This window comes from Musca autumnalis, unplaced genomic scaffold (assembly GCF_047663935.1).
Source record: "Musca autumnalis isolate F117 unplaced genomic scaffold, ASM4766393v1 scaffold_4, whole genome shotgun sequence".
Lineage (NCBI taxonomy): Eukaryota > Metazoa > Arthropoda > Insecta > Diptera > Muscidae > Musca > Musca autumnalis.
This window is the reverse complement of record NW_027411977.1, coordinates 243237333-243261633: the sequence shown is the minus strand read 5'-3', so window position 1 is coordinate 243261633 and position 24301 is coordinate 243237333. Positions and strand designations below refer to the sequence as shown.

The window sequence follows — 24301 nt, the reverse complement described above, 5'->3', positions numbered from 1 at the left end:
AGGGTCTATAGAAGCACCCTTTCTTTTAGAAAGGGTCTATAGAAAGGGTATTTTAGAAAGGGTCTATAGAAGCACCCTTTCTTTCAGGAATGGTCTATAGAGGCGCCCTTTCTTTCAGGAATGGTCTATAGAGGCACCCTTTCTTTCAGGAATGGTCTATAGAGGCACCCTTTCTTTCAGGAATGGTCTGTAGAGTCACCCTTTCTTTCAGGAATGGTCTATAGAGGCACCCTTTCTTTCAGGAATGGTCTATAGAGGCACCCTTTCTTTCAGGAATGGTCTGTAGAGGCACCCTTTCTTTCAGGAATGGTCTATAGAAGCACCCTTTCTTTTAGAAAGGGTCTCTAGAAGCACCCTTTCTTTTAGAAAGGGTCTATAGTAGCACCCTTTCTTTCAGAAAGGGTCTATAGAAGCACTCTTTCTTTTAGAAAGGGTCTATAGAAGCACCCTTTCTTTTAGAAAGGGTCTATAGAAGCACCCATTCTTTTAGAAAGGGTCTATAGAAGCACCCTTTTTTAGAAATAGTCTATAGAAGTACCCTTTCTTTTAGAAATAGTCTATAGAAGTACCCTTTTTTTCAGGAAGGGTCTATAGAAGTACCCCTTTTTTCAGGAACGGTCTATAGAAGCACCCCTTCTTTCAGACAGGGTTTATAAAAGCACCCCTTTTTTCAGGAAGGGTCTATAGAAGTACCCCTTTTTCAGGAACGGTCTATAGAAGCACCCCTTCTTTCAGACAGGGTTTATAAAAGCACCCCTTCTTTCAGGAAGGGTCTATAGAAGCACCCCTTCATTCAAGAAGGGTCTATAGAAGCTTTCTTTCTTTTAGGAGGGGTCTATAGAATCACCCTTTGAAGAAGCCCCCTTTCTTTCAAAAAGGGATTGAAGAAACACCCTTTATTTAAGAAAGGGTTTGAAGAAACGCCCTATCTTTCAGAAAGAGTTTGAAAAACACACTTTTTCATAAAGGGTTCGAAGAAACACCTTTCTTATTAGAAAGGTTCTATAGAAGTACCCTTTTTTAGAGTGGGTCTACAGAAGCACCCTTTCTGTAAAAAGTGTCTATAGAAGCTCCCATTCTTTCAGAAAGGGTCTATAAGCACTCGTTCTTTCAGAACGTCTATCAATTTTCTTCTATCTATGAAAAACGTCTAGGGGATCTTCTATTGATCCTTTACCTTGTCTTCTATTAATAGACAACATCGGGATGAGTCTCTCCTAAAAGTATGCTGTTCAAAAAAAAATAATCTCTTTTGCATTTCACCCACACAACTCAATTGTCTCGATTCGCGCATACATGTATTTGAATGGCAATGTATTGACAATAAGACCACCAACTGTTTTAAAATGTTGCTCCTACTTGAACCCTTGGTGGTGCTGAAGCTGACGATGATGGTGATTCTGGTACTGGTGCTGCTGCTATTTTGCACTTCCATTGTCAGCATGATATACACACGCGCGATACGCGATCTTACTCCCGTGGCCTTTTTAGTGATGGCAAAAGCAATTCACATACTTGACACAGTAGCATAACTGCGGGTGGTGGCAGAGGGTGGAAATGAATATAGGTGGCAAAAATATAATGTTCACCGCTTCAATGCCTCGGCTGATACTTGACTCAATGTTTTATTGTTTTTATTGTAGTTGTTGTTGGGTGCGTCGTGTTAGTGCTAAGATTTCAGTGCGTCATATAGGTTTTTCTTGCTTTACTGCAGTGCCATCAATGTTTTTAGTTGTCGTCATCGTTCTTTTTGTTTCTGTTGTTGTAGTGGTAGTTGTAGTTTGCATTCTAATACTGGTGTTAGTATGCTGTTGACGATTGTAATAAAAGTTCAACATTGATTTACAACCTTCCCATGAAACTTGTAAATGTTGTTCAATAACGAAATAAAAAAAAATTAAACCAAAAACAAAACCCATGAAAGAAATCGTGGTTCAGTTAAATCCACAAAAAACATCGATGAATTGGAATAGATGAATTGATAGATCCCCCTTTCTCCTTTAGGGATAAACCATGTCTTGTTCCATAGGTGGGTGTTATCAGATTTTATTCCTCTCCCATTCTTCGGAATATCTTTCTGTTCATTCGTTTTTATTTCTGCTGCATAAAAAGGTTATTTGGAACATATTGAAGTTGCTGCCTGACTGACTGACTGCATGCCTTCTTGTCTTTTTTTCTGAATAGTTGAATATGTGAAGCGTTTTATTTCCAGCGATTGGCTCCTTACCTGTTAGAGGATGTTAGTTGAGCATGTAATTTGACCACAAAATAAAGTAATGTTAGTTAAGTGGCGATGTTGTTGGTTTTTCTTATTATAGTTTTGTTGCATATTTTTTGGCTAATAAAAGGTAGAAATCTTAAAGCATACATTCGGAGATATTTTTAAATGAGATTTCAAAATGTAGAAGTTGTGAAACTTATTTAAAATTTATATCCAATCTAGTCTTCCATTTAGTACCAATGCACACATAACCGAACACTAGGTTATGAGTGCTTTGGTTCGAAAACCCACAAGCAGACCTCCAAATTTCGGACCAATATACCGAACCTTCTATAACTTTCTCTCAATTCCCCTATATCCTAAGCGTAAATATGTTACACGTGGCCGTGTTTTTTTTTTTTTTTTGCCTGAAGTAACTTTTGATTTCAAACTCAGCCTTAGCTAACTATTCGGTCCACCTTAACGGTGCGGCATTCTTCCCAGGACAGGTGACTGTAGTTATGGTTACATCTCTCACGGCTTTCTCAACATACTCAGCTGTTCCAAGACAGTAATGGACACAGAGTTCCGCCCCAATTAGTGCCCTAAACGCAACCGAATTTTTTCTTCCTGGCTTCTGCTGCATATCTATGGCAGAACTTTTGAAAATATATCGTCATGTGGTACAAGAAGAAACACTCATTAGACACTCTCAGGTCCACATTTGTATGGATTACATCAATGGCTAATTATATTTTGAAAAATTGCAGCGTTATCCCTAACTCTCTAATCTGGACCCTATTGTTTTCTTTATTTCTAATATTACTTCCCGTTTCATATTTCCTATTCTTCTACCGCAGCTTTTGATTCTATATGCTACTTAGTACACCTTTAGAGGATTTATGAATATGTTCCGCTTTACAGCACACATACATATGCACACAAGTAAATTAGTTTCAGCCGAAAAATTATTGAAACCAAGAAGTTATGTTAGGTTTGGTCATAGGATGCACAGTGTTGGTGCCTTTTGGTAGCCACTTCAGTTGGGGACCAACGGTTCAGTTTGCTCATCCTGAAATGATGAAGAAGGAAAGAGTGGGAAAGGATAGGGAAAAGGCAGGAGGAGAGTATATAGAACAGAGAGTCTAAGATGACCTTCCCCATAGCCACTTAAGGCTTCTTGAATACGTTAATAGGAATGTGGAATCTATGGAAGAGAAGTAAGAGAAAGAGATACAACCTCTGGTCACAAAACATCCTGCGTCTTTTCATTGTCAGTCAATGGGACCGTCAGAAAAAGGTAAATATCTACATTTTCACATAGCATGCAGTCTTCAGTGTTGATATCTTCCCACTTACTTGTCATAGATATAATGCTGAAATGGCCAATAATAACCCCTACAACAAATCTGATCCCTGATTTACGAAGTGGTAGAAGAGAAGCAGTTGTACGCCCTGAGATTATCGGCCCGATTGGTTGCGATATCTAACAAACAGGTCCGTTCTGACAAATCTTAACGGATTTCTCTGCGTAGAGCTTACTGAATTTGTTTAGGAAGCGGTGGCTTGACACAGTCTTCCACCTGAAGGTCAGAGGACTGGGAACTTAGCCTTGTTAGTTCATCTACAGTCTCATTTCTCTCAACATGGACGTGCCCTAGTACCCAACAAAACTTAACGGTTATACTACAAATGTTTCATGCAATCTCAGTTTTAATAGTGAAGGACCCTGGCTATCCACGTATACTGTGACTATTCTATTTGCAAAGTCTGTCATTCCCACTATTAGTTCTAAGCCTTTCTCCACGAATGCACTGGAAAGACTTCTACCTGAAAAAACACTGCCATTGTCGTTCAGTTCAGTTCTTCACAATTTATACAATCGCTTAGTCCAGAAACGTTATTTTTGTTTAAGTACCGACGTCTACTTTAGTTCTGGTAAGGAAGAGAAGAAGTTCGGCAGCCACAACTTTGGAGTAATGCAGGTTTATTTTCACCACCACCAAAGACCATGCCACATCCGAATCAGGCAGTAGCCCTAATTTGTGGCTGTAACTCTGGAGAGCAGCAGAGATCGTGGCCAGTTTGCAGCCCCCCAAGGTGCGTCAGAACACTTTATTGTCTTTCGACTCCTTATCTTGGCAATTAATGACTTTAACACCCTTTCTGTCGTCCCCCTCGTCAGAAATGATTATCTTCCTTAGACGACTTTCCATCAACAAATAATGATACTCCGGGATGCGGGACCGAAGCCACCCTAACCTGAAGTACAGCTCTCCCTTCGCGCTCTCACTATACATCGTGAACTTTATAACGGCATACCCCTCCAATTTCCAGTTGTCGGTTTTGCTGCGTCTGTTCTGCTTCCGGATCACCTTCAACGCCTCTGCCAAATCCCAATCAGGCAGTGGCCGTAATTTGTGGCTGCAACTCTGGAGAGCAGAAGAGATCGTGGCCAGCTTGCAGCTCCCAAGGTGCGTCCGAGCCATTTATAGTCTTTTGACATCTTATTCTGGCAAATAATGACATTGACACCCTTCCTGTCGTCCACCTCGTCAGAAGTTGTTATCTTCCTTCGACGACTTTCCATCAGCAACCAATGATTCTTACTGATCCTGCCTTCAGGATCAGACTTATCAATGATTGCTGGAAGAGGGTCATTCGGGGCGATCATCCTTCCAGGTGAGGGTGGCTCATGTGTCTTCTCAGCAGAAGATTTTGGGGGTATTTGCCCCGGGCCTGCTTTGCAAACCTTCCCAGGTTGAACTCTCTTAACTGTCTTGCGTTCGGCGACCTTCGTGTGCAAAGACGGCTGACTGCTCGAAGGACATTCCAACATCCTCTTATGACTATCTACTATCTATCTAATAACCTCTTATCTCACACACGCCTGTTGTGAAGTGGTTGTCTTTTAGCCACTAGTCTGCTTTGAGGTCGACCGTCAGTCGACGGAGGTTCCACCATCCATTTAACACCGTCGTCGCTTCACACACGCCTGTTGTCTTCGGCTACTAGCCAGCTTTGAAGTTCATGGACCGTCAGTCGTATCAGCCACCTAACTTCCGGCCACAACATCCTTCCTCCTCGAACTTGTTCCATTTTTCCCGATCTGGGAGTTGGATTTTTTTGTTGCCACCGAGCTTGTGGGTATCTCTTTAACAGATGTCTGCAAATTCGAAACACCAGAACCCTTCCTCAACCCTCCTCAACAGCTTTAGCGGCAACCGCAGGCAGATCTTTCACACTAGGTGAGGTCTTGTGTGGCTGCTTGTCTGCATCTGCCCCTTCGGCTTCTCCGATTTTGGATCGCGAGCCACCTTGGTAAAGTCTAATCGTGTCTTTGGGACCAATGGAATCAAGATGGCTGGCCCTGTGCTATGCACCATTAGTGTTCGCAAATGATTTGGAGACCTCCTGTTTTTTGGACTTGACTGGCCCTGCTTTAGTTATCGCAGTTTTTTGGACTGGTGACCACCTCCGTGCTAGGCAGCGAAATCCGTTCCATAGTTAGCGAACGTTTCTCAACGTGAGGGTACTTATTCTCGAAGCGCTTGACGAAGAGACGCTTCAACCTTATCTCCCGGAATTTCACCTGTGATATATCTACTGGGGATTTGGCTGACCCTGTCGTATACACCATTAGTGCTCTCAAATGATTTGGAGACCACCGGTTTTTTGGACTTGACTGGCTCTGCTGTAGTTATCGCAGTTTTTTGGACTGGTGACCACCTCCGGGCCAGACAGCGAAATCCGTTCCATAGTTAGCGAACGTTTCTCAACGTGACAGTACTTATTCTCGAAGCGCTTGACGAAGAGATGCTTCAACCTTATCTCCCGGAATTTCGACAGTGTTATATCTACTGGGGATTTGTCTGTTTAATTGAGATGATATGAGATGACCGTAGTGTCCATCTCATCGTCCGTTAGAGGGATGTCTTCCCAGTTGCTCATGGGAGAACTTTCTCGATTCAGACCTAAAAACCCACTTTACCTAAGGAGAACGAGCACTTCCCTGCCCTGCTTCTGAATTTCGTGTGTCACAAATTCTGTGGCCGAATTTGTGTTTTTGAAACAGGTGCAATTTTGTCGTGGTTAAGCAGCTGTCTCCAATGATACCCTGACTGCAAACCCGAAACACCGATGAGCACGTGTTCACTTAAACCCCAGCGTTAGATGATATCGTTTTAGTTGGGCGATCACTACGAAGTAAGGCCTCATTGAGACTAATAGCACGGTTACATTAGAGTTTTTTGCCGGGTTAACCCACTTCATGAGGATTTATTTGACGTTTGCGCTATGGAATTGACATTTGAAACCCAGTGGGTTTATTTAATCCGGTTAAGTGTAACCGGGGTATAAGGTTAAGTATGAAATTATTAAGATTAAGGTTAAATAGAAGGGATACAAAAGCCCTATAATTTTTGATATATGACCAATAATAAGGATGATTTTCGTAGCAAGAAGTCAACCAAGAAGACGAAATCCCATGACTGCAGGTTCTTCAACACCGGATTTATCGGAAACTCACTACATCAGGGCACATATGTTTGTATTTGTATAGTTTTTATGTGGTTATAGCAGCATATCCCATAACACCTGCTCCGAATTTTTTGTTCCGCGCCGGCACCGAGAACAACCTACGACCAATTTGGATGTGGTCTGTTTGTCAAATCCACGTAGACCACGCCAAAACTGCAGTAAGATGCAATATATATCGGCAGTGGGTGCAACTCGGGAGGTCTACCATTTTAAGAAGAAATTTAACAGGCCTTATATTTATAGAGGACCTCTAGGAGGTTTTCGATGTATTGAAGACCTTTAGAAGGGTTTCGATGTATAGAAAACCTTCGATATAAAAAGGTCTTCGATATATAAAAGACCGTAAGAAGGTTTTCGATATATAAAAGACCTTAAGAAGATCTTCGATCTATAGAAGACCTCTAGGAGGTCTAGGATCTAAAAGAGGAAAGAGCTAAAAAGAGGTTTAGGAGGCCTTTGGTCTATAGAAGACCTTTAAAAGTTCTCTGATCTAAAGACCTTTTGGAAGTCCTATTTCTATAGAAAGCCTTTCGTAGGTATTTTATCTACGGAAGACATTTTGGAAGTCTTCTATGGAAGAACTTTTCGAGGACTTCTTTCTTTACAAGAACTTTTGAAGGTCTTCTGTCTATATAAGACCTTTCGGAGGTTTTCTATCTTTGGACGACATTTTAAAAGTCTTCTGTAGATAACATTTTGAAGGTCTTTTGGCCTTTTGGAGGTCCTCTTTCTATAGAAGATCTTTTGATAGTCTTCAGTCTATAGAAGACATTTTGAAGGTTCTCTGTCTATATAAGACTTTTCGGCGGTTTTCCATTTATGGAAGACCATTTGCAAGTTTTCTATAGAGCACGTTTCAGACGTCCTTCCTTCATAGGCTACATTTAGGAGATGTTTCATCTATAGAAGGCTTTTCGGAAGTCTTCTATGTACGGTAGCCCTTTTGGAAGTCTTCTATGGAAGACGTTTTGGGGGTCTCCTATATATGGAAAACCTTTTTTGGGTATTTATTCTACAAAAGACCTCATGGATATTAGGTATTAGTTATCTCCCATGACAATCACAATCCACTATCATTCCATCCCAATATCCCATACATAACTCAAGCTATTATAATTTTGGAGCATCTAATGTTAATGTTCTTGACTGTTGAGTTTTAAGAATTAAATCTTTTAGTGCACAACTACGCTTCACTGACAATGCATTAGAGTGGCACAGCGCCGAGCAGCGCATTGGAGCATCCAAGAAAGCTGTTATGAGTTTTCCCCTTCAATTAGTAGTGCCAAGTAGAACAACATCAACGTTTTTGGAAGTCCTCTTGCAAATACCAAAGATTCTTGGCTTAGTTGGGGCTTTTGTCTAAGTGCAAGTGCCGTCTGTTTAAGCGGGTGAGTGAATGGGAGGGTGTGGGTGTGCTGAGTGAGCCTGTTTATGTTTCTTGATATGTTAATTCTTCAACACTGAATGAATGTTCTTTTGTTTTATTCGAAGCGAAACTTTTGCCATGTTTGTTCACATGCAGTCAAAAGTTTCCCGCTGACTGGCAGTCAGGCAGGCTGCTCCTGTTGTTGTATGCCTTATGTTTTGCTTACTAACATTTGATGAAGCTTATCGTGGTTGTTGTTAGTATTTAAAGTGATTTTTGTTTGTTTTGTTATTTTTTTTTCTCTTCTTCTATTGGTAGAGGGAGTTCTGTTGCCGCCATCATATATTTTTCCTCCGTCATTGTCAGTGTCTGTGAAATTATTTTGTCGCTATTGTTTTCAAATTAGTTTCGTAATTAAAAATGACTTTGTGTTTGTGAATGAAGTTGGCGTAAGCATTCTCCCTATAGTCGGTTGTTTCTCTTATATAGCAAAAAGGAAATGTTGGAGAATAACAAATAGAAGGAGAAAAAATGACACAACGGTAAATTAAATAAATCCTCTTTGATGCTGTCAACTATGGAGGAAAAAGTAAAGTTAGTCGAACTAGTTTATTATAGTAATGACAACAAAATAAAAAATTATTAGCAAAAAGATGCCTAAATGTATGCTTTAATATTTGTAAATGTATGATTTAAAACAGCATCCGGCAAAAAGGGGCACATGTGCCCTTAATGAGAGTAACAACAGAACAACCACCATTCAGTCTTCGTTCAGAAGTCAATGAAGAAGGATCTGCTGTCGCCTGTTTCAATAATTTTTAATTTTAGCAATGCATTAACGCACTCGCTGTTTGTGGGGAGAGCGAGAGAGAATCGTATGAGGCCGCAAACAATGCGTTTGTATTTGTGCCGATACCTGATTTAAAACATCGATGCCCAAGACAGCACCCATGGACTCCCAGTTAACGTTTCTCTCTCCACACACACATTTCAATTAATTGAAAATGCATGAAAATGTATGCAATATAAAAGTATGGCGGGCATAGCTACTTAAAAATACATTTTTTAAAATTAATAACAAATTAATCAATTTAGTGGCTTTAATGTGGTTGAAATATTTACCTCTCCGTCAAGCTTTGCTACCATTATTTTCTTCTTTTTTATTGCTTTATCAAATGTTTACAGTGAATGCATTTAAGGAGCAGTTCTTCTTAGCTTTAAAATCCAATAAAAACCTGTGACAATGTTGCTGACAAAAAGGTAATAGTGGCGCAAAATGTTCTATATGATCCCAGCAAACAATGTCGACTATACGACCATCGACACGCGTCAAAGTCCATGTCGATGAAGGCGTTGTTCTTTGAGTAATAGTTGGCGCAGTATTTGTGACATAAACATTTAACCGCAATAAGGCTTGCCACAAAATTTTATTACATTCACTTGATGACATTTACAATGATTTTCAAAAACAACAACAACGTCAACTATAGCAGCAGTAACAGTGGCAAATGTTGTTGCAACATAAAAAGTAATGTATTGAACGCATGGTTCTGGCCTTGCAGGAAAGAAAAACATTTCAAGAAAGAACTTCAGAAAGGAAAACAAAACATCCCAAATGGCAAAGTTTAAATAAAAACAAGTGTTTGCATGTGTTGCAAGTTTTGCTCAAGAAAAAGGTCATAACAACTACTTCTAGCCCCATAATGGCAACAAGCAACAGCATCGTCAACATTTCCCATCATCATCCCCAATCGTTATTGATGGTGGAATGTCGATAGTCATCATAACTTGATGGGTTTGTATTTTTCTTCAACATAGTTTCCATGTTTTCCTTCTTTCCTTTTTTTCTCTCCTAGAAACTATGATTTTATGAGCATATCCTGCCCGGCTCCGTACACCATGCCATACTTGACAACTTTAGCATGGCAGCAAGACAAGTAACAGCGGCAGCTACAACCTACTAGTAACTGACAGGAGCTTGTTAGGCCACTCAACACACATAGAGCAACAATGTAAATATCGTCCTTCGGCTGGAGTATTTGGTTTTTATGATTGATTGTAAATAACGTTGAACGACAACTTAGTCATCGATAAAAACTACAACAACAACAGCAATTTATTTATATTTTTATAAATATTTATGTGGTTAACTTATTGTTGCTTTCTTCTTTTTCTGCTTCCTTCAATAACTGACATTTTCCGGGTTAGTGGCAAATATGTTGCATATTTATGGGCCATAACTCAAATACAAACAAATTTCCTCCCACAAAACACAAATTGTGGCGGATGTTTACACATGTCATGGTAGGTGGTGGACTTGTGTGCAGGATAACAGGATAACGGACATTTGTTAAACATCAAAATTGTAATTTAATTTACAATATTGATAAACCTCAAGTCACTACTAACCACATTTCACAAATAATTTGATTATTATTTAAATTCTTTATCAAATTCCTAGCTGCCAAAAACAAAACGACGATAACTTGGCATCTTGATGCCATTAACTTGTCATTGGTTTAAAGTTAAATTGAATTTCTATTGAAAGATTGATAGATTTAATGTGAAAACACCCCGAAAAATTCCAAGTGACAATTTTTGTCCATTAACATCATAATCCTGTGATTGCCTAAAAGTATGCTAAATATTTAGACAAAACAATGGCGCAGCAAATTAAAGGAATTAAGCTGAAAACACATCCAACGTTTGAGTAAAGTTTTGTGTCATTGCTGGTAGATGAATAAAAGACAAAGTGATTTAATGCTGCTTCGCCTTCATCATGAAATTACAAGAAAAAACCTGTTACAAATGAAAGCTAGTGGTGTCTATTTTCAGAATATGTAACCATCATATGCAAAAATAATTTATGTACTAGGGCTGCACGAAAACTACCTGCCCTAAGCAACACCGCGTATTGCCAGGCGCCATTTGAAAAATTTGTTGGATTGTTCGACAGACTTAAGGCCTCGTCAAATAAGAGGATTTCTGGCTTAATTCATTAAGTTGCATGTTCTACCGGCTTTAAGTCAAAAGTCGAAGCATATGAAAATCGTGTTTCAGCACACATTCAGCCGCGTAGAGATGGACAGCTGAGAGACACACGACAAATGTATGTATGTGTTAGTAAATCAGAGTTATATTTGAAGACAAATTGTCTGGTGTAAACGCCTAGTCAAAGCATCTCATTTGCTGTTGCCAAATATCGCTTGAAATGGAACTTATTTCTTAAATAAGTTGACAATTACGAAATCAACTCGATTTCAACTATTAATTCCATTGCTTAAACGTCAAATGAAATCCAATGGATTTCCGATGAGTTTCATTTGACGTATACCCAGAGGAATTGACAGTTGAAATCGATTGGATTTCGCAAATATAAACCAAGCATTATGTTGCAAAATTATGTATTAGTTTATTACCTGTACATATCCCATCGAAAAAAATCAACTGAGTTTGAAATTTTCGCTTAGGTATTACTTCTATTACCTGTAAACTCTTTTGTTATGTTTATTATTTAAATTTATAGAGAAATTTTACCTAAATACTTAGTACCTGTTTCAATCCTTTTTTTCACAATAATAATTTTGTTTACTGTTACGGTCATGGTACAATCATTACAAGGTAGGACAGAGCAAACATCTGATTACAATTTTTTCTTGAGGTCCTCCTATTATGTCAAAACAGTTTTGACAAAGTTGACAAACAAATTTATTTAAAATCAAAGGGCATTGATAAATAAAAAAAAGACATTCATATATATTTGAAAACAGAAATAACTTCAACATTGTCGAGGGATACTTTCGTTGAGCAATTTGGCCAGATGAGTGGAAATGCTGTAGATGTGTGTTGTGATTGCAGCTTGCCGATGTCCAACTTCCGTTTTGTGTCTGTTCGTACTTTATGTGGATACGTATTTTCAACAAGAGGGTGATCCATGTTTGTTCCTCAGAACGATGAATGTCGAGGTACTTAAATCTAGTACTGTAAACTACCATGCTTTGGCCGCTGCGAAGTCTACCAGCCACATTCCTTTCTTCTAAGCGGTCATATAATATATGTATATGTATTTGGTATATTCGTCCTTGTCTTCTGTGGGTGCATGAGCACAAATAAAACTGATGCTGAAAAATTTAGCTTCTGTACGAATTGTAGCAAGTCTTTCAACCACTGGAATGAAGCCGGATACCAGACCCTTTTACCTCCGACCAACAACAAATCCCTAACCAAACTTAGGCTTTATTATAATGGTTGCTGTAATACAGTGTGTCACCTTTAGGTAATAGGTAATAATTGAACCATGGTTACGGTTGTTAAATACAAAAAATTATTCTTAAGAAAAAAAAAACAACATTGTAAAAAATCGTACGTGTTTGTGACAAAAAATCCCATTCTTACAATATTTCTCTATTGGGCATTATTATATGTTTTCTTTTACTATAGGACGGATTTTAAAACGCAAAATAAACCAATTTGGAGGCATTAAAAATGTATTTTTCGCATTAAAATTTAAAACTTCCTCCGTGTAATATAGTTATCACTTTTTAGTTTAAGTTAATGGGAACGCTATAAATCTATAAATCTGTTCGTAAAATCAAAAAATTAACAAAAGAAGACTTGTAATAATGGTGGTATAAGTACAAAAACAAGTAAAAAAGTATCAGTCGGCTTTGCCGACAGATATATATCTCAGCCTGTTTATATTGAAACAATTTTTCCCCAAAAAACGTATGTATTTAGGGGTTTTTAAAAATTTTGGGCGTTTGAACCGACAAAATTGTTGATTAGGATTGAAGATCAAAATTTGCGGAGGAAATACTAAAAGGAATGGATCGACATTGACCATTATGGAAGTGGATCTCCAGCCTCTACACATGGTTTTTACACCCTTCGGGCTGTTTGCTCAAGAAGTATGGACTTGCCCCTGAAAACTGATTCGATATCAGCTCTTAAAGTGAACTTATGCGAAATTTTGTGTGGGAGTTACCGGAAGGAGAACACAAATATAGTCCATATTTGAACCTGATCTATATCTGGTAGATATATTAGGATGTGGACCAATTCGGTCAGGTACCTGGAGGAGTGGACCGATATGGCTTATCTTCGAACTTAAACTATGTTTGGACAAAATATTACGAAGGCCACATTTTCGACCGAAACGCAGATCCGTTCGAAAGTTATCTTACTCTCCAACCACCTCACACGGTGTCATAGGTGTTTTTGGCAACTTTCATGCTATCTTCTCAAGAAGTATGGACTTGCCCCTAATGAAACTTGTACCGTCGTATGGGGGGCAGTGAATACATGTCGCTAAAACAAAAATCAAAGCGATTCGAGAGATGACCCTAAACTGAATTTTTCCGAAATTTTGTGTGGGAGGTGCCCGAAGGAGTGGACCGATTAAGTCCATATTAAAGCCTTATCTAAGTCTTCAGGATGTGCAAAGTATGGACCAAATCGGTTACTCCCTTCAAGAGTTATCGTGCGCACAAATTTTCCGAACTTTCGTGTAGGAGGTACCGGAAGGAGTGGACCGATAGAGCCCATCTTCGAATCTAAACTAAGTTTGGGCAAAATATTACGAAAGTCAAAATTTTAACCGAATCGGTTATTCCGATCGAGAGTTATCGTGCGCTCCTGACAGACGGACGAACGGACATTGCTCAATCGACTCCAAATTTTCTAAAACACATTTCGTCCAAACATACATACATAATGGTCTAAAACCATTATTTCGATAAGGCACACTTTGCCCGTATGAAAGTGTATATACCCTCGTTAATGCTGAGGTTATAATTAAAGTTAATTCAACTTTTGCAATCGTATAAATGAGCTCCTAAAGAGTAAGGGCCTGTTTCACTATGTCGAAAGAAAATGATTGCGAACGAAAAACACATAAACAGATACTAAATTTAAAAATTTATAAAATTTACAGCCTGTTTCACTATGTCGAACGAGAAGGAAAACAAAAGAAAAACAACTAAACTCGTGTATGATTTTTAAATTTTGTATTTGTTTTAAAACAAACACAAAGTCAATATTGCCATGAAAACGAAAGTTTCTGTGTTTTTCGTTCGCAATCATTTTCTTTCGACATAGTGAAACAGGCCTTTAGTTGTCTTTCTTTCGTTTTCATTTTCGTTCGACATAGCAAAACATTCTGCAAAAGAACTTACAACTAGTTACTTTTTTTGAAAGAAGAATGTGTACGAATGCAACACGCCCGAACTTTACATCCTGTGTCGAACGAAAACGAAAACGAAAGAAAAAAAATTGTAAATTTTGTATTTGTTTTAATGCACACATTCTTCTTTCGACAAACAGAAACAGGCTGTGAATAATTCTATTAATTAAGTTCTTTTGCAGCCTGTTTCGCTATGTCGAACGAAAATAAAAACGAAAGAAAATCAACTAAACACGCGTATGATTTTTAAATTTTGTATTTGTTTTAATGCAAACACAAAGTCAATATTGCCATGAAAACCAAAGTTTAGGTGTTTTTCGTTCGCAATCATTTTCTTTCGACATAGTGAAACTGGCCCCCAGTTTCCAAAATAGTTTTACCTTTGCTTTTGCTTCAAAACAAAAAACAAATTTGAAAAACACACAAGAGTTTGGACGTGTTTCTTTCGCACACATTCTCTTTCGACATACAGAAACAGGCTGTTAATTAATAGAACTATTCAATATTAGTCCCAATTTACATTAGGCGAGTTTACTTGCGGCAATTGTCAGTTTGTTGGTGAGAGAGGGGGCTGAGAGGCAAAGGGTTACCATATGCCTCACCTCTCTCTCCATCAAACTGACAATTGCCGCAACTAAACTCGCCTAATGTAAATTGGGACTTAAAATATGTTTTTGTTGCTAATATTTTCATAATTTATTTTAGTTATGTACCTTATGCTCAGTTTAGATTCGGCATCGTTTCGTGATTTCGTACGAAATCTGCCAAAATTTACCATGATTTCGCATACAAAAATGAAATCATATCATTTCAGGGAAAACAACATCGAAATCACAGTACTCATGATATACAACCCCGTTTTTGCATGAAAATGTACCAATAGTTGCGACACTTTTCACGTAGTACAATAAAATTGCTGCAACAACGAAGTTTTAATATCAAAATTTGTAAGCAAAGTGAGAAAAATTCGCTTTGGTATTTTTCATTGTGTTCCCGTATTTTTAATGTTAAAGTTAGCAAAAGTTAAAGTTATAGCCCTATGCCAGACTATGAAAATTTTCATTAACATGAAAATGAGTTTTTAGGGAAGAGGTGTGAAACTCTGTACACAAGGTTCTGTAATCTGAAATTATTCTTTGTGTTTAAATTTGTAACTTTCAAACCAATGAAAATATCAAAATGTTCATATGAATAACAAAGAATTTTCTAATGAAAATTTTCATAGTCTGGCATAAGACATATCAGCAAATAGGAGAAGAGGGTATTATTATTTTTTGTTTATAGATTAGCCCAAGTTTTACTAGTTTTCTAAGTACGGGAACGCATTTCCATCACAAATGGACAAAATTGTGCAAGTAGTACTATTTTGCAGTTTCTGGAACACAACTTTTATTAAACTATGTTTACATTTACGAAATCCACTCGATTTCAACTGTCAATTCCTTTGCGTATACGTCAAATGAAAACTCATCTGAAATCGATTCGATTTCATTTGACGTTTGAGCAATGGAATTGACAGTTGAAGTCGGGTGGATTTCGTATATGTAAACATAGTATTGTAATGATGGGGGTATAAGTACAAAAATTAAAGTTAATTCAACTTTTTCAATGGTATAAATGAGCTCCTAAAGAGTAAGGGCCTGTTTCACTATGTCGAAAGAAAATGATTGCGAACGAAAAACACCTAAACTTTGGTTTTCATGGCAATATTGACTTTGTGTTTGCATTAAAACAAATACAAAATTTAAAAATCATACGCGTGTTTAGTTGATTTTCTTTCGTTTTTATTTTCGTTCGACATAGCGAAACAGGCTGCAAAAGAACTTAATTAATAGAATTATTCACAGCCTGTTTCTGTTTGTCGAAAGAAGAATGTGTGCGAAAGAAACACTTCCAAACTCTTGTGTGTTTTTCAAATTTGTTTTGAAGCAAAAGCAAAGGTAAAATAATGTCGAAAACTTAATTTCTGGCGTGTTTCATTCTTCTTTCGGCAATATTAAAATAATTTTCTGTTGTTAATATTTTCATAATTTATTTTAGATATGTACCTTATGCTTATGCTAAGTTTACATTTACGAAATCCACTCGATTTCAACTGTCAACTCCATTGCTTAAACGTCAAATCAAATCCAATGGATTTCTGATGAGTTTTCATTTGACGTATACGCAAAGGAATTGACAGTTGAAATCGAGTGGATTTCGTAAATGTAAACCAAGCATTTGTTTAGATTCGGCATCGATTCATGATTTCGTACGAAATCTGCCAAAATTTACCATGATTTCGCATACAAAAATAAAATCATATCGCTCATTTACTCAAAGAGTGGCACAACTCAAAAAATGCGTTTTCTGAGTTAGTAATCAGGGCTATCATGAATATTTCCCGCGGATTTTCCGCACGGAAAATAATTTTGAAAAGTGAAATTCTTTTAAAATCTTTATTTTAAAATGTTGAAAACTACTAGAATCACTTAATTATGCAATATTCTCGTCGAATCGACAAAAATATTCCCTTTTGGCACATAAATATGGAAATAAACAATTGTAAAATTGGGGAAAGGGAAAATATCCGCACGGAATTTTTATTCATGATTACCCTGCATATCTATTTTTTCTACGACTTCTAGCTTATCTTGTGTCAAAGTTTCATATTGATATCTCTAAAACTCGACGAGTTACAGCTCATTTACTATGAGTTTCGCATAATTCAACACGAAAGTTTTTTGAGTTTATGAAGCACTAAAACACTATAAATCATGCTTGATCTTGCACAGAAATTTAGCACTAATATCTGCAATTACGCAATATTAATATTCAATATTATTCATTTGTTTTATACTTTCTTATATTACAAAATTCTGCTCTGATACGGCTACCTGAATAATTGTGTCGTGAGAGCATTTCATGTGTTCTCAACTTGTGTGTTCAATTTTCATTGTGTTCCCAGTTTGGTATCGGTGGGAGAAGAGAATAAAAAATGAAAAATGGAAAAAAGTAAACAATGAATTCATTTATTCGTTTGTTTCATTTTGTCGGCGTTTTTCGTAAAATGTTTCGTCGCGAAATGTAGAAATAACATAATAATAAAAGATATTAATAAAATTAATTTATTTAGTGTTGTGTTTGTGAACAAAAGTTTATAATACTCATACTATAGCATCACATTTCTGTAAAATATTAAAATATTAGCTCTGTTCCAGAACTAAAAAGTTTTTACAATTTTTCCCACTTTTACACATTTTACGTTCCCGTACACAAAATTTATATGAAAATCGTTTACGACTTTTGCAACTTTTACGATTTTTACCACTTTATAAAGTACGGGAACAGCCCAATTGTTTACAATTGAGTAGTGTTTCGGGTTATTGTGGCACTGTGTGTGACTGTGTGTTTGTTTCACAAACAGCTGTTCATTGCTTTTCAAAGCATTCATGCCCATTGGGTATGTTCAGTGAATGTGTAAGAATAGAGATTTTTTGTTTGGTGCAAAAGAAGTGGCGCTAGTTTTTAATTTTTATTTGTGTATAGTAATTAAAAAATCCTGCATTTACACAATTTTGTCTAAAGCGTTGAAGGAACAGGTATGTATAACAAAAATTATAAGCATAATTTATAGTTAATAACCACACCATCAACAGGTTGTTATTTTGATAGAAGATGCTGGGGTGATGACGGATGGTGCGTGTTGCGCGTGTGTTTTGAAAATGTGTTTTAGTAAAGCCACTCCACTACTCGGGTTTGGATAAATGTTTTGAAGTTAATTTTTGTGAATCATATGCTCCAATCCTTCAAGTTTTACCACTTTATTATTCGAAAAAACGTTCCCTTACTTCATATACCATACAATTCTTATGAGAGCGGTTCACAACTCTTTCTACTTTTGCCACTTTTACCATTTTTAAAAGAAAAGTAACAGACCCGTGATATAGGCGGCCACCCAAAGTTCCGCAAAGGCCACTTAGAGGAGAAAATTCATATAAGAAATCCTTAAATCAAATCATCCGCCCAAGGCCGCCTATTTAGAGAAAAAGGCATAAGACGAGCTGTCCAACTATGCTCGGATCGAAATGAAATTTTTATCTCAGGTAGATCTAGACATTTGACATTTGTTGCGAAAGTCCATACTTCCCGAGATATGGGCCTTTGAAGTTCCAAAAATTCCTTTGTTAAAGGCCAGCTGATAAGAAAAAAATTTTAAATTTAAAAAAAAAAAAATGTTCCCGTGCCCTAGATTTGCACCTGTCCTTAGGAGAAAGTTTTAAATCTCCGGCCGAAGGCCGGTTACTTAAAAAAATACAATTTAAAAAAAATATTCTTTTGAGCATAGTGCGTCAAGTCAACTTGTTCCGAAAAATCATAATTTGGAAGAACATTTTGTGAGGGCGTTTGTGCAACTTTGGAGTCCTATATTTCTTAGAGTATAGATTCCACAACAAGAATAATACTTCGTTGAAATCGGTATGAAAATCACTATCTCTGGTAATTTTTTATTTTCACAATTGTCTGCGATGGATCGGTAAAGAAAAGAAGTTCCCCTTTGATATGATGAACATGTGTCTCTTTGATACGATGGTACGATGGTTTTAAGGCATTTTTCTCTAATGTCATGTTCATACCAGCATTTGAATCACGTCGTTCGTTCTCATAATTACGTGCACGAATTAACCCGTTCATACGACATGGTACACAATTCATAGCAACATGATTCATATTTTCATAGTTTTTGTTTTCTGATTTTAAAGAAAGTTTCAACCAAAATACGGGTAAAATTATTTTATATGAACTGAAAAAAATATTTATCCTTCTTTCAGATATCTATTTAATATTAAATTCTTTTTTTCATTCATGTTTACCATTTTTTGTTTCTAAATTTGTACGCGAATTTGAAACGATGGACAAGAAATGCAACTGCAATGGAAGAGAAGACAAAATTTTCTATGATTTGAATGTATACTAGTCGTTAAACTGTTTACTTTTCATTCTTATTTTGCAGTTTTTCTAAAAAGTTTTGGATTTTTAATACATTTTTAATTTTTTATTTTTCCTGTCATAATTAATTTATTTCGATAAATTCTCTCATTTGTTAGAGATGGTACACATTTTATCGTCGTTCTGAGAGTAATTTAAATTGAACAATGTACAAAAATCGTTGTTCGTTCTCAAAATTTTGTATGGGAAATGAAGTAATTGTATCGTAATTTGGGGTCGAACAACGAATAGAGAGCGAATTACCGCTAGTCTGAACATGGCATAAGACTATTCGAATTCAAATTCTTTCGAATTGTGTACTACCAAACTCCTGTTATTGTGAAAATTATTGTCTGAATGAAAACACAATCAAAGCAAATATTTTCCAAAAAAGACAAAAGTTTTGTGGTATTCGAGCGAATTTGAATTGTCGTAGAGAAACACAGGCCCATAGACCCTAAGTATGTTTGGACGAAATCCGTTTTAGATAATTTGGAGTCGATTTAGCCCAGTCCGTCAGTCTGTAAATCAGACTGTCTCTAATAGATCAATAGATTTGTTCCTTTATTTGGATACCGTAATATTTTGTCCAAACTTAGATCAAGTTCGAAGATGCATATTGGTAATTTTCTCTACAACAGTTAAATTTTTTTTTGCTAAAATATGATCTGTTCCTTTACTTCTGAAAATGGTAAAACCGGCAAAAGTAGTAAAAGTTGTAAACTGCTCCCATAAAAATTGTGTTGTGTCTGAAGTAAAGAAACGCTTTTCGAGTAAAAAGTAGTAAAACTTGAGGATCCTTGAACGTAAAGGAACGGAGCTATAGTTAGCACTATAACTTATGATGCGAATAATTAATTCGTCCAAAATTTTCTTATCCTAATGTATCAGAAGACCCTTTTGGGAGGACTTCCTAAGTACAGAATACCCCTTTATGAGGTTTGCTATGTATAGGAAACCTCTTTGGTATAACTTACATGTATAAAGAACCCCCTGCGGATGTCTCCTATGTATAGAATATCTCTTTAGGAGACCCCTTTAAGAGGTTTCCAATGTGTAGAAGGAGGGCTTCTATATAGAAGATGTCTTTAGGATGTCTGCTATGTAGGAAGTACATTATTTATAAAAGATCCCTTTAGGACTCTTATTCACAAAGGACACCTCTAGGAGGTCTGTTTTGCATAGAACACTTTTTTAGGGTGTTTTTATTGTGTAGAACAACCCTATATGATATATTTTATGTAAAGAAGAAGGCTATGGGTCTCCTGGGTCTCCTATACCCCTTTACAATGTACGCAATGTATAGAATGCCTCTTTAATGGGTATATTATTTGTAGCAGGTCCCTTTAGAAAGTATTTTATTCACAGTAGACGACTCTAGAAGATCTTATTTGCATGGAAAATTTTTTAGGGGTATACTTTGTATATAACAAAAGATCTCTCCCAAAGAGACTCCTTTAAGAGCTGTCCGGCTTGTTGGAGCGTACGACAACCTTCGAACGGAGTACCCGATTGGTTCAAAATTTTGTATATTATAAGTTTTTCACCAAGCTTAAATTTTTACCAAACTTTAAGTTCGAAAATTGGGCGTATCGTCCCAATCTATCGGGTACCTCCCCCAGTAAAGTTAAAATTTTTCTCGAGTATAACGAATTTTTTCCATACTTTGCACATCGTAATATTTCTACCAGGCATAGATCAGGTTCTAATATAGACTATGGTAAATCACTCCTTCGGGTACTTCCCTCGAAGAATGGAGTTTGCAGCTCCAATTACGACGGTACAATTTTTTCTGCGGCAATTCAATACAAAATGCCCTAAAAACAGCTGTAGTCATCAACTCAAATAACTGCTGAGCACGAAAACTTAAGAACTAAGTAACCTATACGACTGAAATTTTGCATATCTTAAAAACGTCTTGTAAATGTACATCGGTATCCAAGAAACTATATTGGTAAACTTCTTCGGGTACTTCCCTCACACAAATTTTCGCTTAGGTGCAGTTTAAGGCTTGTTGGAGGATCATAAAAGGATTTCTTCCGGAAGTGCTCCTTGTGCCCTTTATCGAAATTGAAAGGCCTATATCGCGGGAAGTATGTACTTCCCATAGATAAAACATATATTGTTGTATTCAGGTCAATGAGATCTACCTGTGGTAAAATTTTCAATTAAATCGGGAGAACGCTTGAATATCCATCAGTATCCAATAAGCTATATTGGTAAACTTCTTCGGGTACTTTCCTCACACAAATGTTCGCAGTGCAGTTTAAGGCTTGTTGGAGGATCATTAAAGGATTTCTTCCGGAAGTGCTCCTTGTGCCTTTAAGGGAACTTGAAAGGCCTATATCACGGGAAGTATGTACTTCGCATAGATAAAACATATACTGTTTGTTGTATTCAGGCCAATGAGATCTACCTGTGGTAAAATTTTCAATTAAATCGGGAGAGCGCTTAAACATCTATCTTAAGCCTTGCTTCATAAGTTCCTTGATCCACCTATTGGCGTATGTACCTTTAGACATGTCACTTTGTATCATGCGGATCTCTCCTAATGAACCTGAAATGTGGCAAGGAATGCGTTTTGGTAAACCACCGATGGTATTCTATCCGCTGAAATAATGGCATGATCCTTGCCTTCTTATTTTCCAAAGAATAAAAATATGATAACCAATAGCTTAAGTGTGCTTTAAACCAAACTGTTTTCCACATGCTGCTTCTGCTGCTACAACTGCAAATGCCTGACAAACATGACAATTGTGTTGTAACTTCTTGCAAGGAACGTCATGTGCATTGTTGGCCAAAAAAGCAATGCAGCAAAAAACACCAATCCGAAGTAGTAGAAGAATAACATTCAATACTGCATTTGTGGACGTTGCAGGAATATCAACACCTTACTTCTTTTGTTAAGCAGTGAACAGAATTGTGAAAGAAAAGCCCAAATATAGGCTCTACATAAATGAAAAAAAAAACAAGAAACCCACACAAGTCAATTCGGAAAAAAGATAAGTAAAATTGTGTGTTCAAATATAACATGGCAAGACAATGGAGAGAAGTGCAACATTGTGTTGAACACAGCTGTTAAAACTTGACTTCCTATCCTTTTGCATTCCTATCTTGCCGTCACTTTTTCCACTTTAAAACCCACAACTATAAAACTATCGAAGTTTGTTCTACCAATAACGGTTACTTGATGCTCTTCGATAATGTATGGATGAATGAATGAATGTAAGCCTTGATGTGTTGGGAGTTTTTTTTTTTTTGTCGAACTTGGGCTAATGTAACCATATGAAGGCTTATGTTCGCATCAGTTAAGTTTGAGTTGAGTTTGTCGTCTGATTTATGCGCATACTTTTGCAGTAGAAACTTGCCAAAACATTAACGGAAGTAATGCGATTTTCATGAACTACAAATACACGCAGGCACACACATTTGATCAAACACTTGCACACATCAACAAAATGGAAAAAACTTCACATAAAATCAACACATGCTGCTTACCGCCATACCCAGTCATTCAGTCAGTCTGTGTTTTAGCAAGAAGACAGACACTTCGATAACTGCTTACACAGATAGAATGTGTAATGTATTATTGAGGAGATCACAAGGAAACAGTAAAAGGGATAGATATTGAGACTGTAATAAAACTTTTAGTTTGTTGCTACCTATAAGTGAAACTAATTTTTTTCTGTTTATTTCATTTATTTTTAGTGCCACCAGCAGCACCATGGACTACACTAAAGTCTGTCGTCTTTGTGTGAATACCTTTGAAGAAGGTAAACCACTTTACGATGAAAATGGTCAGGCCAATATAAGACATGAAATTACCTGTAAATATTTTCATCCACAGGTAAGTTGATTTTTGCATTTTTCGTAGAAAAATAAAAGAGCCTTTTATAATTGGGCGTACAATTTTGGCAGATGTAATGAATGTTGTGGCATCAATTACATACAAATGAAGTAATTTTAGGTATTTCGATAGATCTAAGTCTTCGATAAGGTCATCAAAAGAAGGCGAAAGGAAATTCTCTAAAATGTCTGAAGTTAAATATATTGGAAGGTGGTTTAAATCGCCTAGCAGCTGTTGGATATTATAATCGAACATTTAGTAACACTACTTCCGATACCTTCCGTACAAAAGTTAAAAATTTGAGCGCCTATCGGCTATTTTTACCGAAGGCATTTTTAGAAGAAATTTTATTCTTTGGGATACGGTCTTCCCTAGAAAGAAAAAGAAACTCAAGCGTATAAATTTTGAATTTTTTTAACGGACAGCTTTGAAAAAATATTCTTTAAAAACCCACGTTTTCAGGCCTATGGTAGCTTGAAAAAAATATTCTCTAAAAATCCTAGTTTTGTGGCCTATGGTTGCGAAAAAAAAATATTCTTTAAAAATCCACGTTTTGTGGTCTATGGTTGCTGGAAAAAATATTCTTTAAAAATCCAAGTTCTGTGGCCTATGGTTGCGAAAAAAAATATTCTTTAAAAATCCGCGTTTTGTGGTCTATGGTTGCTGGAAAAAATATTCTTTAAAAATCCATGCTTTGCCGCCTATGGTTGCTTGAAAAAATATTCTTTAAAACCCCTTTCCTTTAAAATCCACGATGTTGTTGTTGTAACTGTTCAATTTGGCTCTGGGTCTATCTGCAGTTCTAGGAAAGTGACTGCTTCGATGGGATGAAACCACAGATCCACTGGAGGTAGATGAGTAGGTTTGGCTGGGCAGTTGAAAAGGTGTTTTGTGTCGTGCGGGCCCATGTCTTGCACGGCGCGGTCGATTTCCGCCCAATAAGAATTTAGGCGACTGCAATATCCCGAGCGTAGTTGAGCCAAAACTACTCTAGTTTGTCGTGGCAGCTGACGCTCATCAGCTGCAATAGATAGGTGGATGTATTTCGAGGACTTTATTCATTCTATAATTGCTTAAGGCCCTGGCAACTGCATCTGTGTGAATACTAGTTAAACCTGCTTGATACGCTTGTTGATCTAGGGGTTTTCTCCTGTATCGTTGGACCTCTAGAGCATGGATATCCTTCCTGATCTGCCTGTA

At 36.9% G+C, this 24301-nt stretch overlaps 1 protein-coding gene across 3 annotated transcripts in view; it reads left to right on the top strand.

Annotated features, from left to right (window-relative positions):
- Nucleotides 1-17252: 17252 nt before the first annotated feature.
- The window catches only part of LOC141401564 (transcription factor grauzone-like), a 31539-nt gene continuing 24490 nt past the window's right edge, over nucleotides 17253-24301 (top strand). For all 3 annotated transcript variants that reach the window (XM_073981871.1, XM_073981869.1, XM_073981868.1), the window contains exons 1-2: nucleotides 17253-17867; nucleotides 22963-23101. In XM_073981871.1, coding sequence (XP_073837972.1) covers nucleotides 22979-23101 — 123 coding nt within the window. In that variant the 5' untranslated portion in view covers nucleotides 17253-17867; nucleotides 22963-22978. The remainder of the gene's footprint in view (nucleotides 17868-22962; nucleotides 23102-24301) is intronic.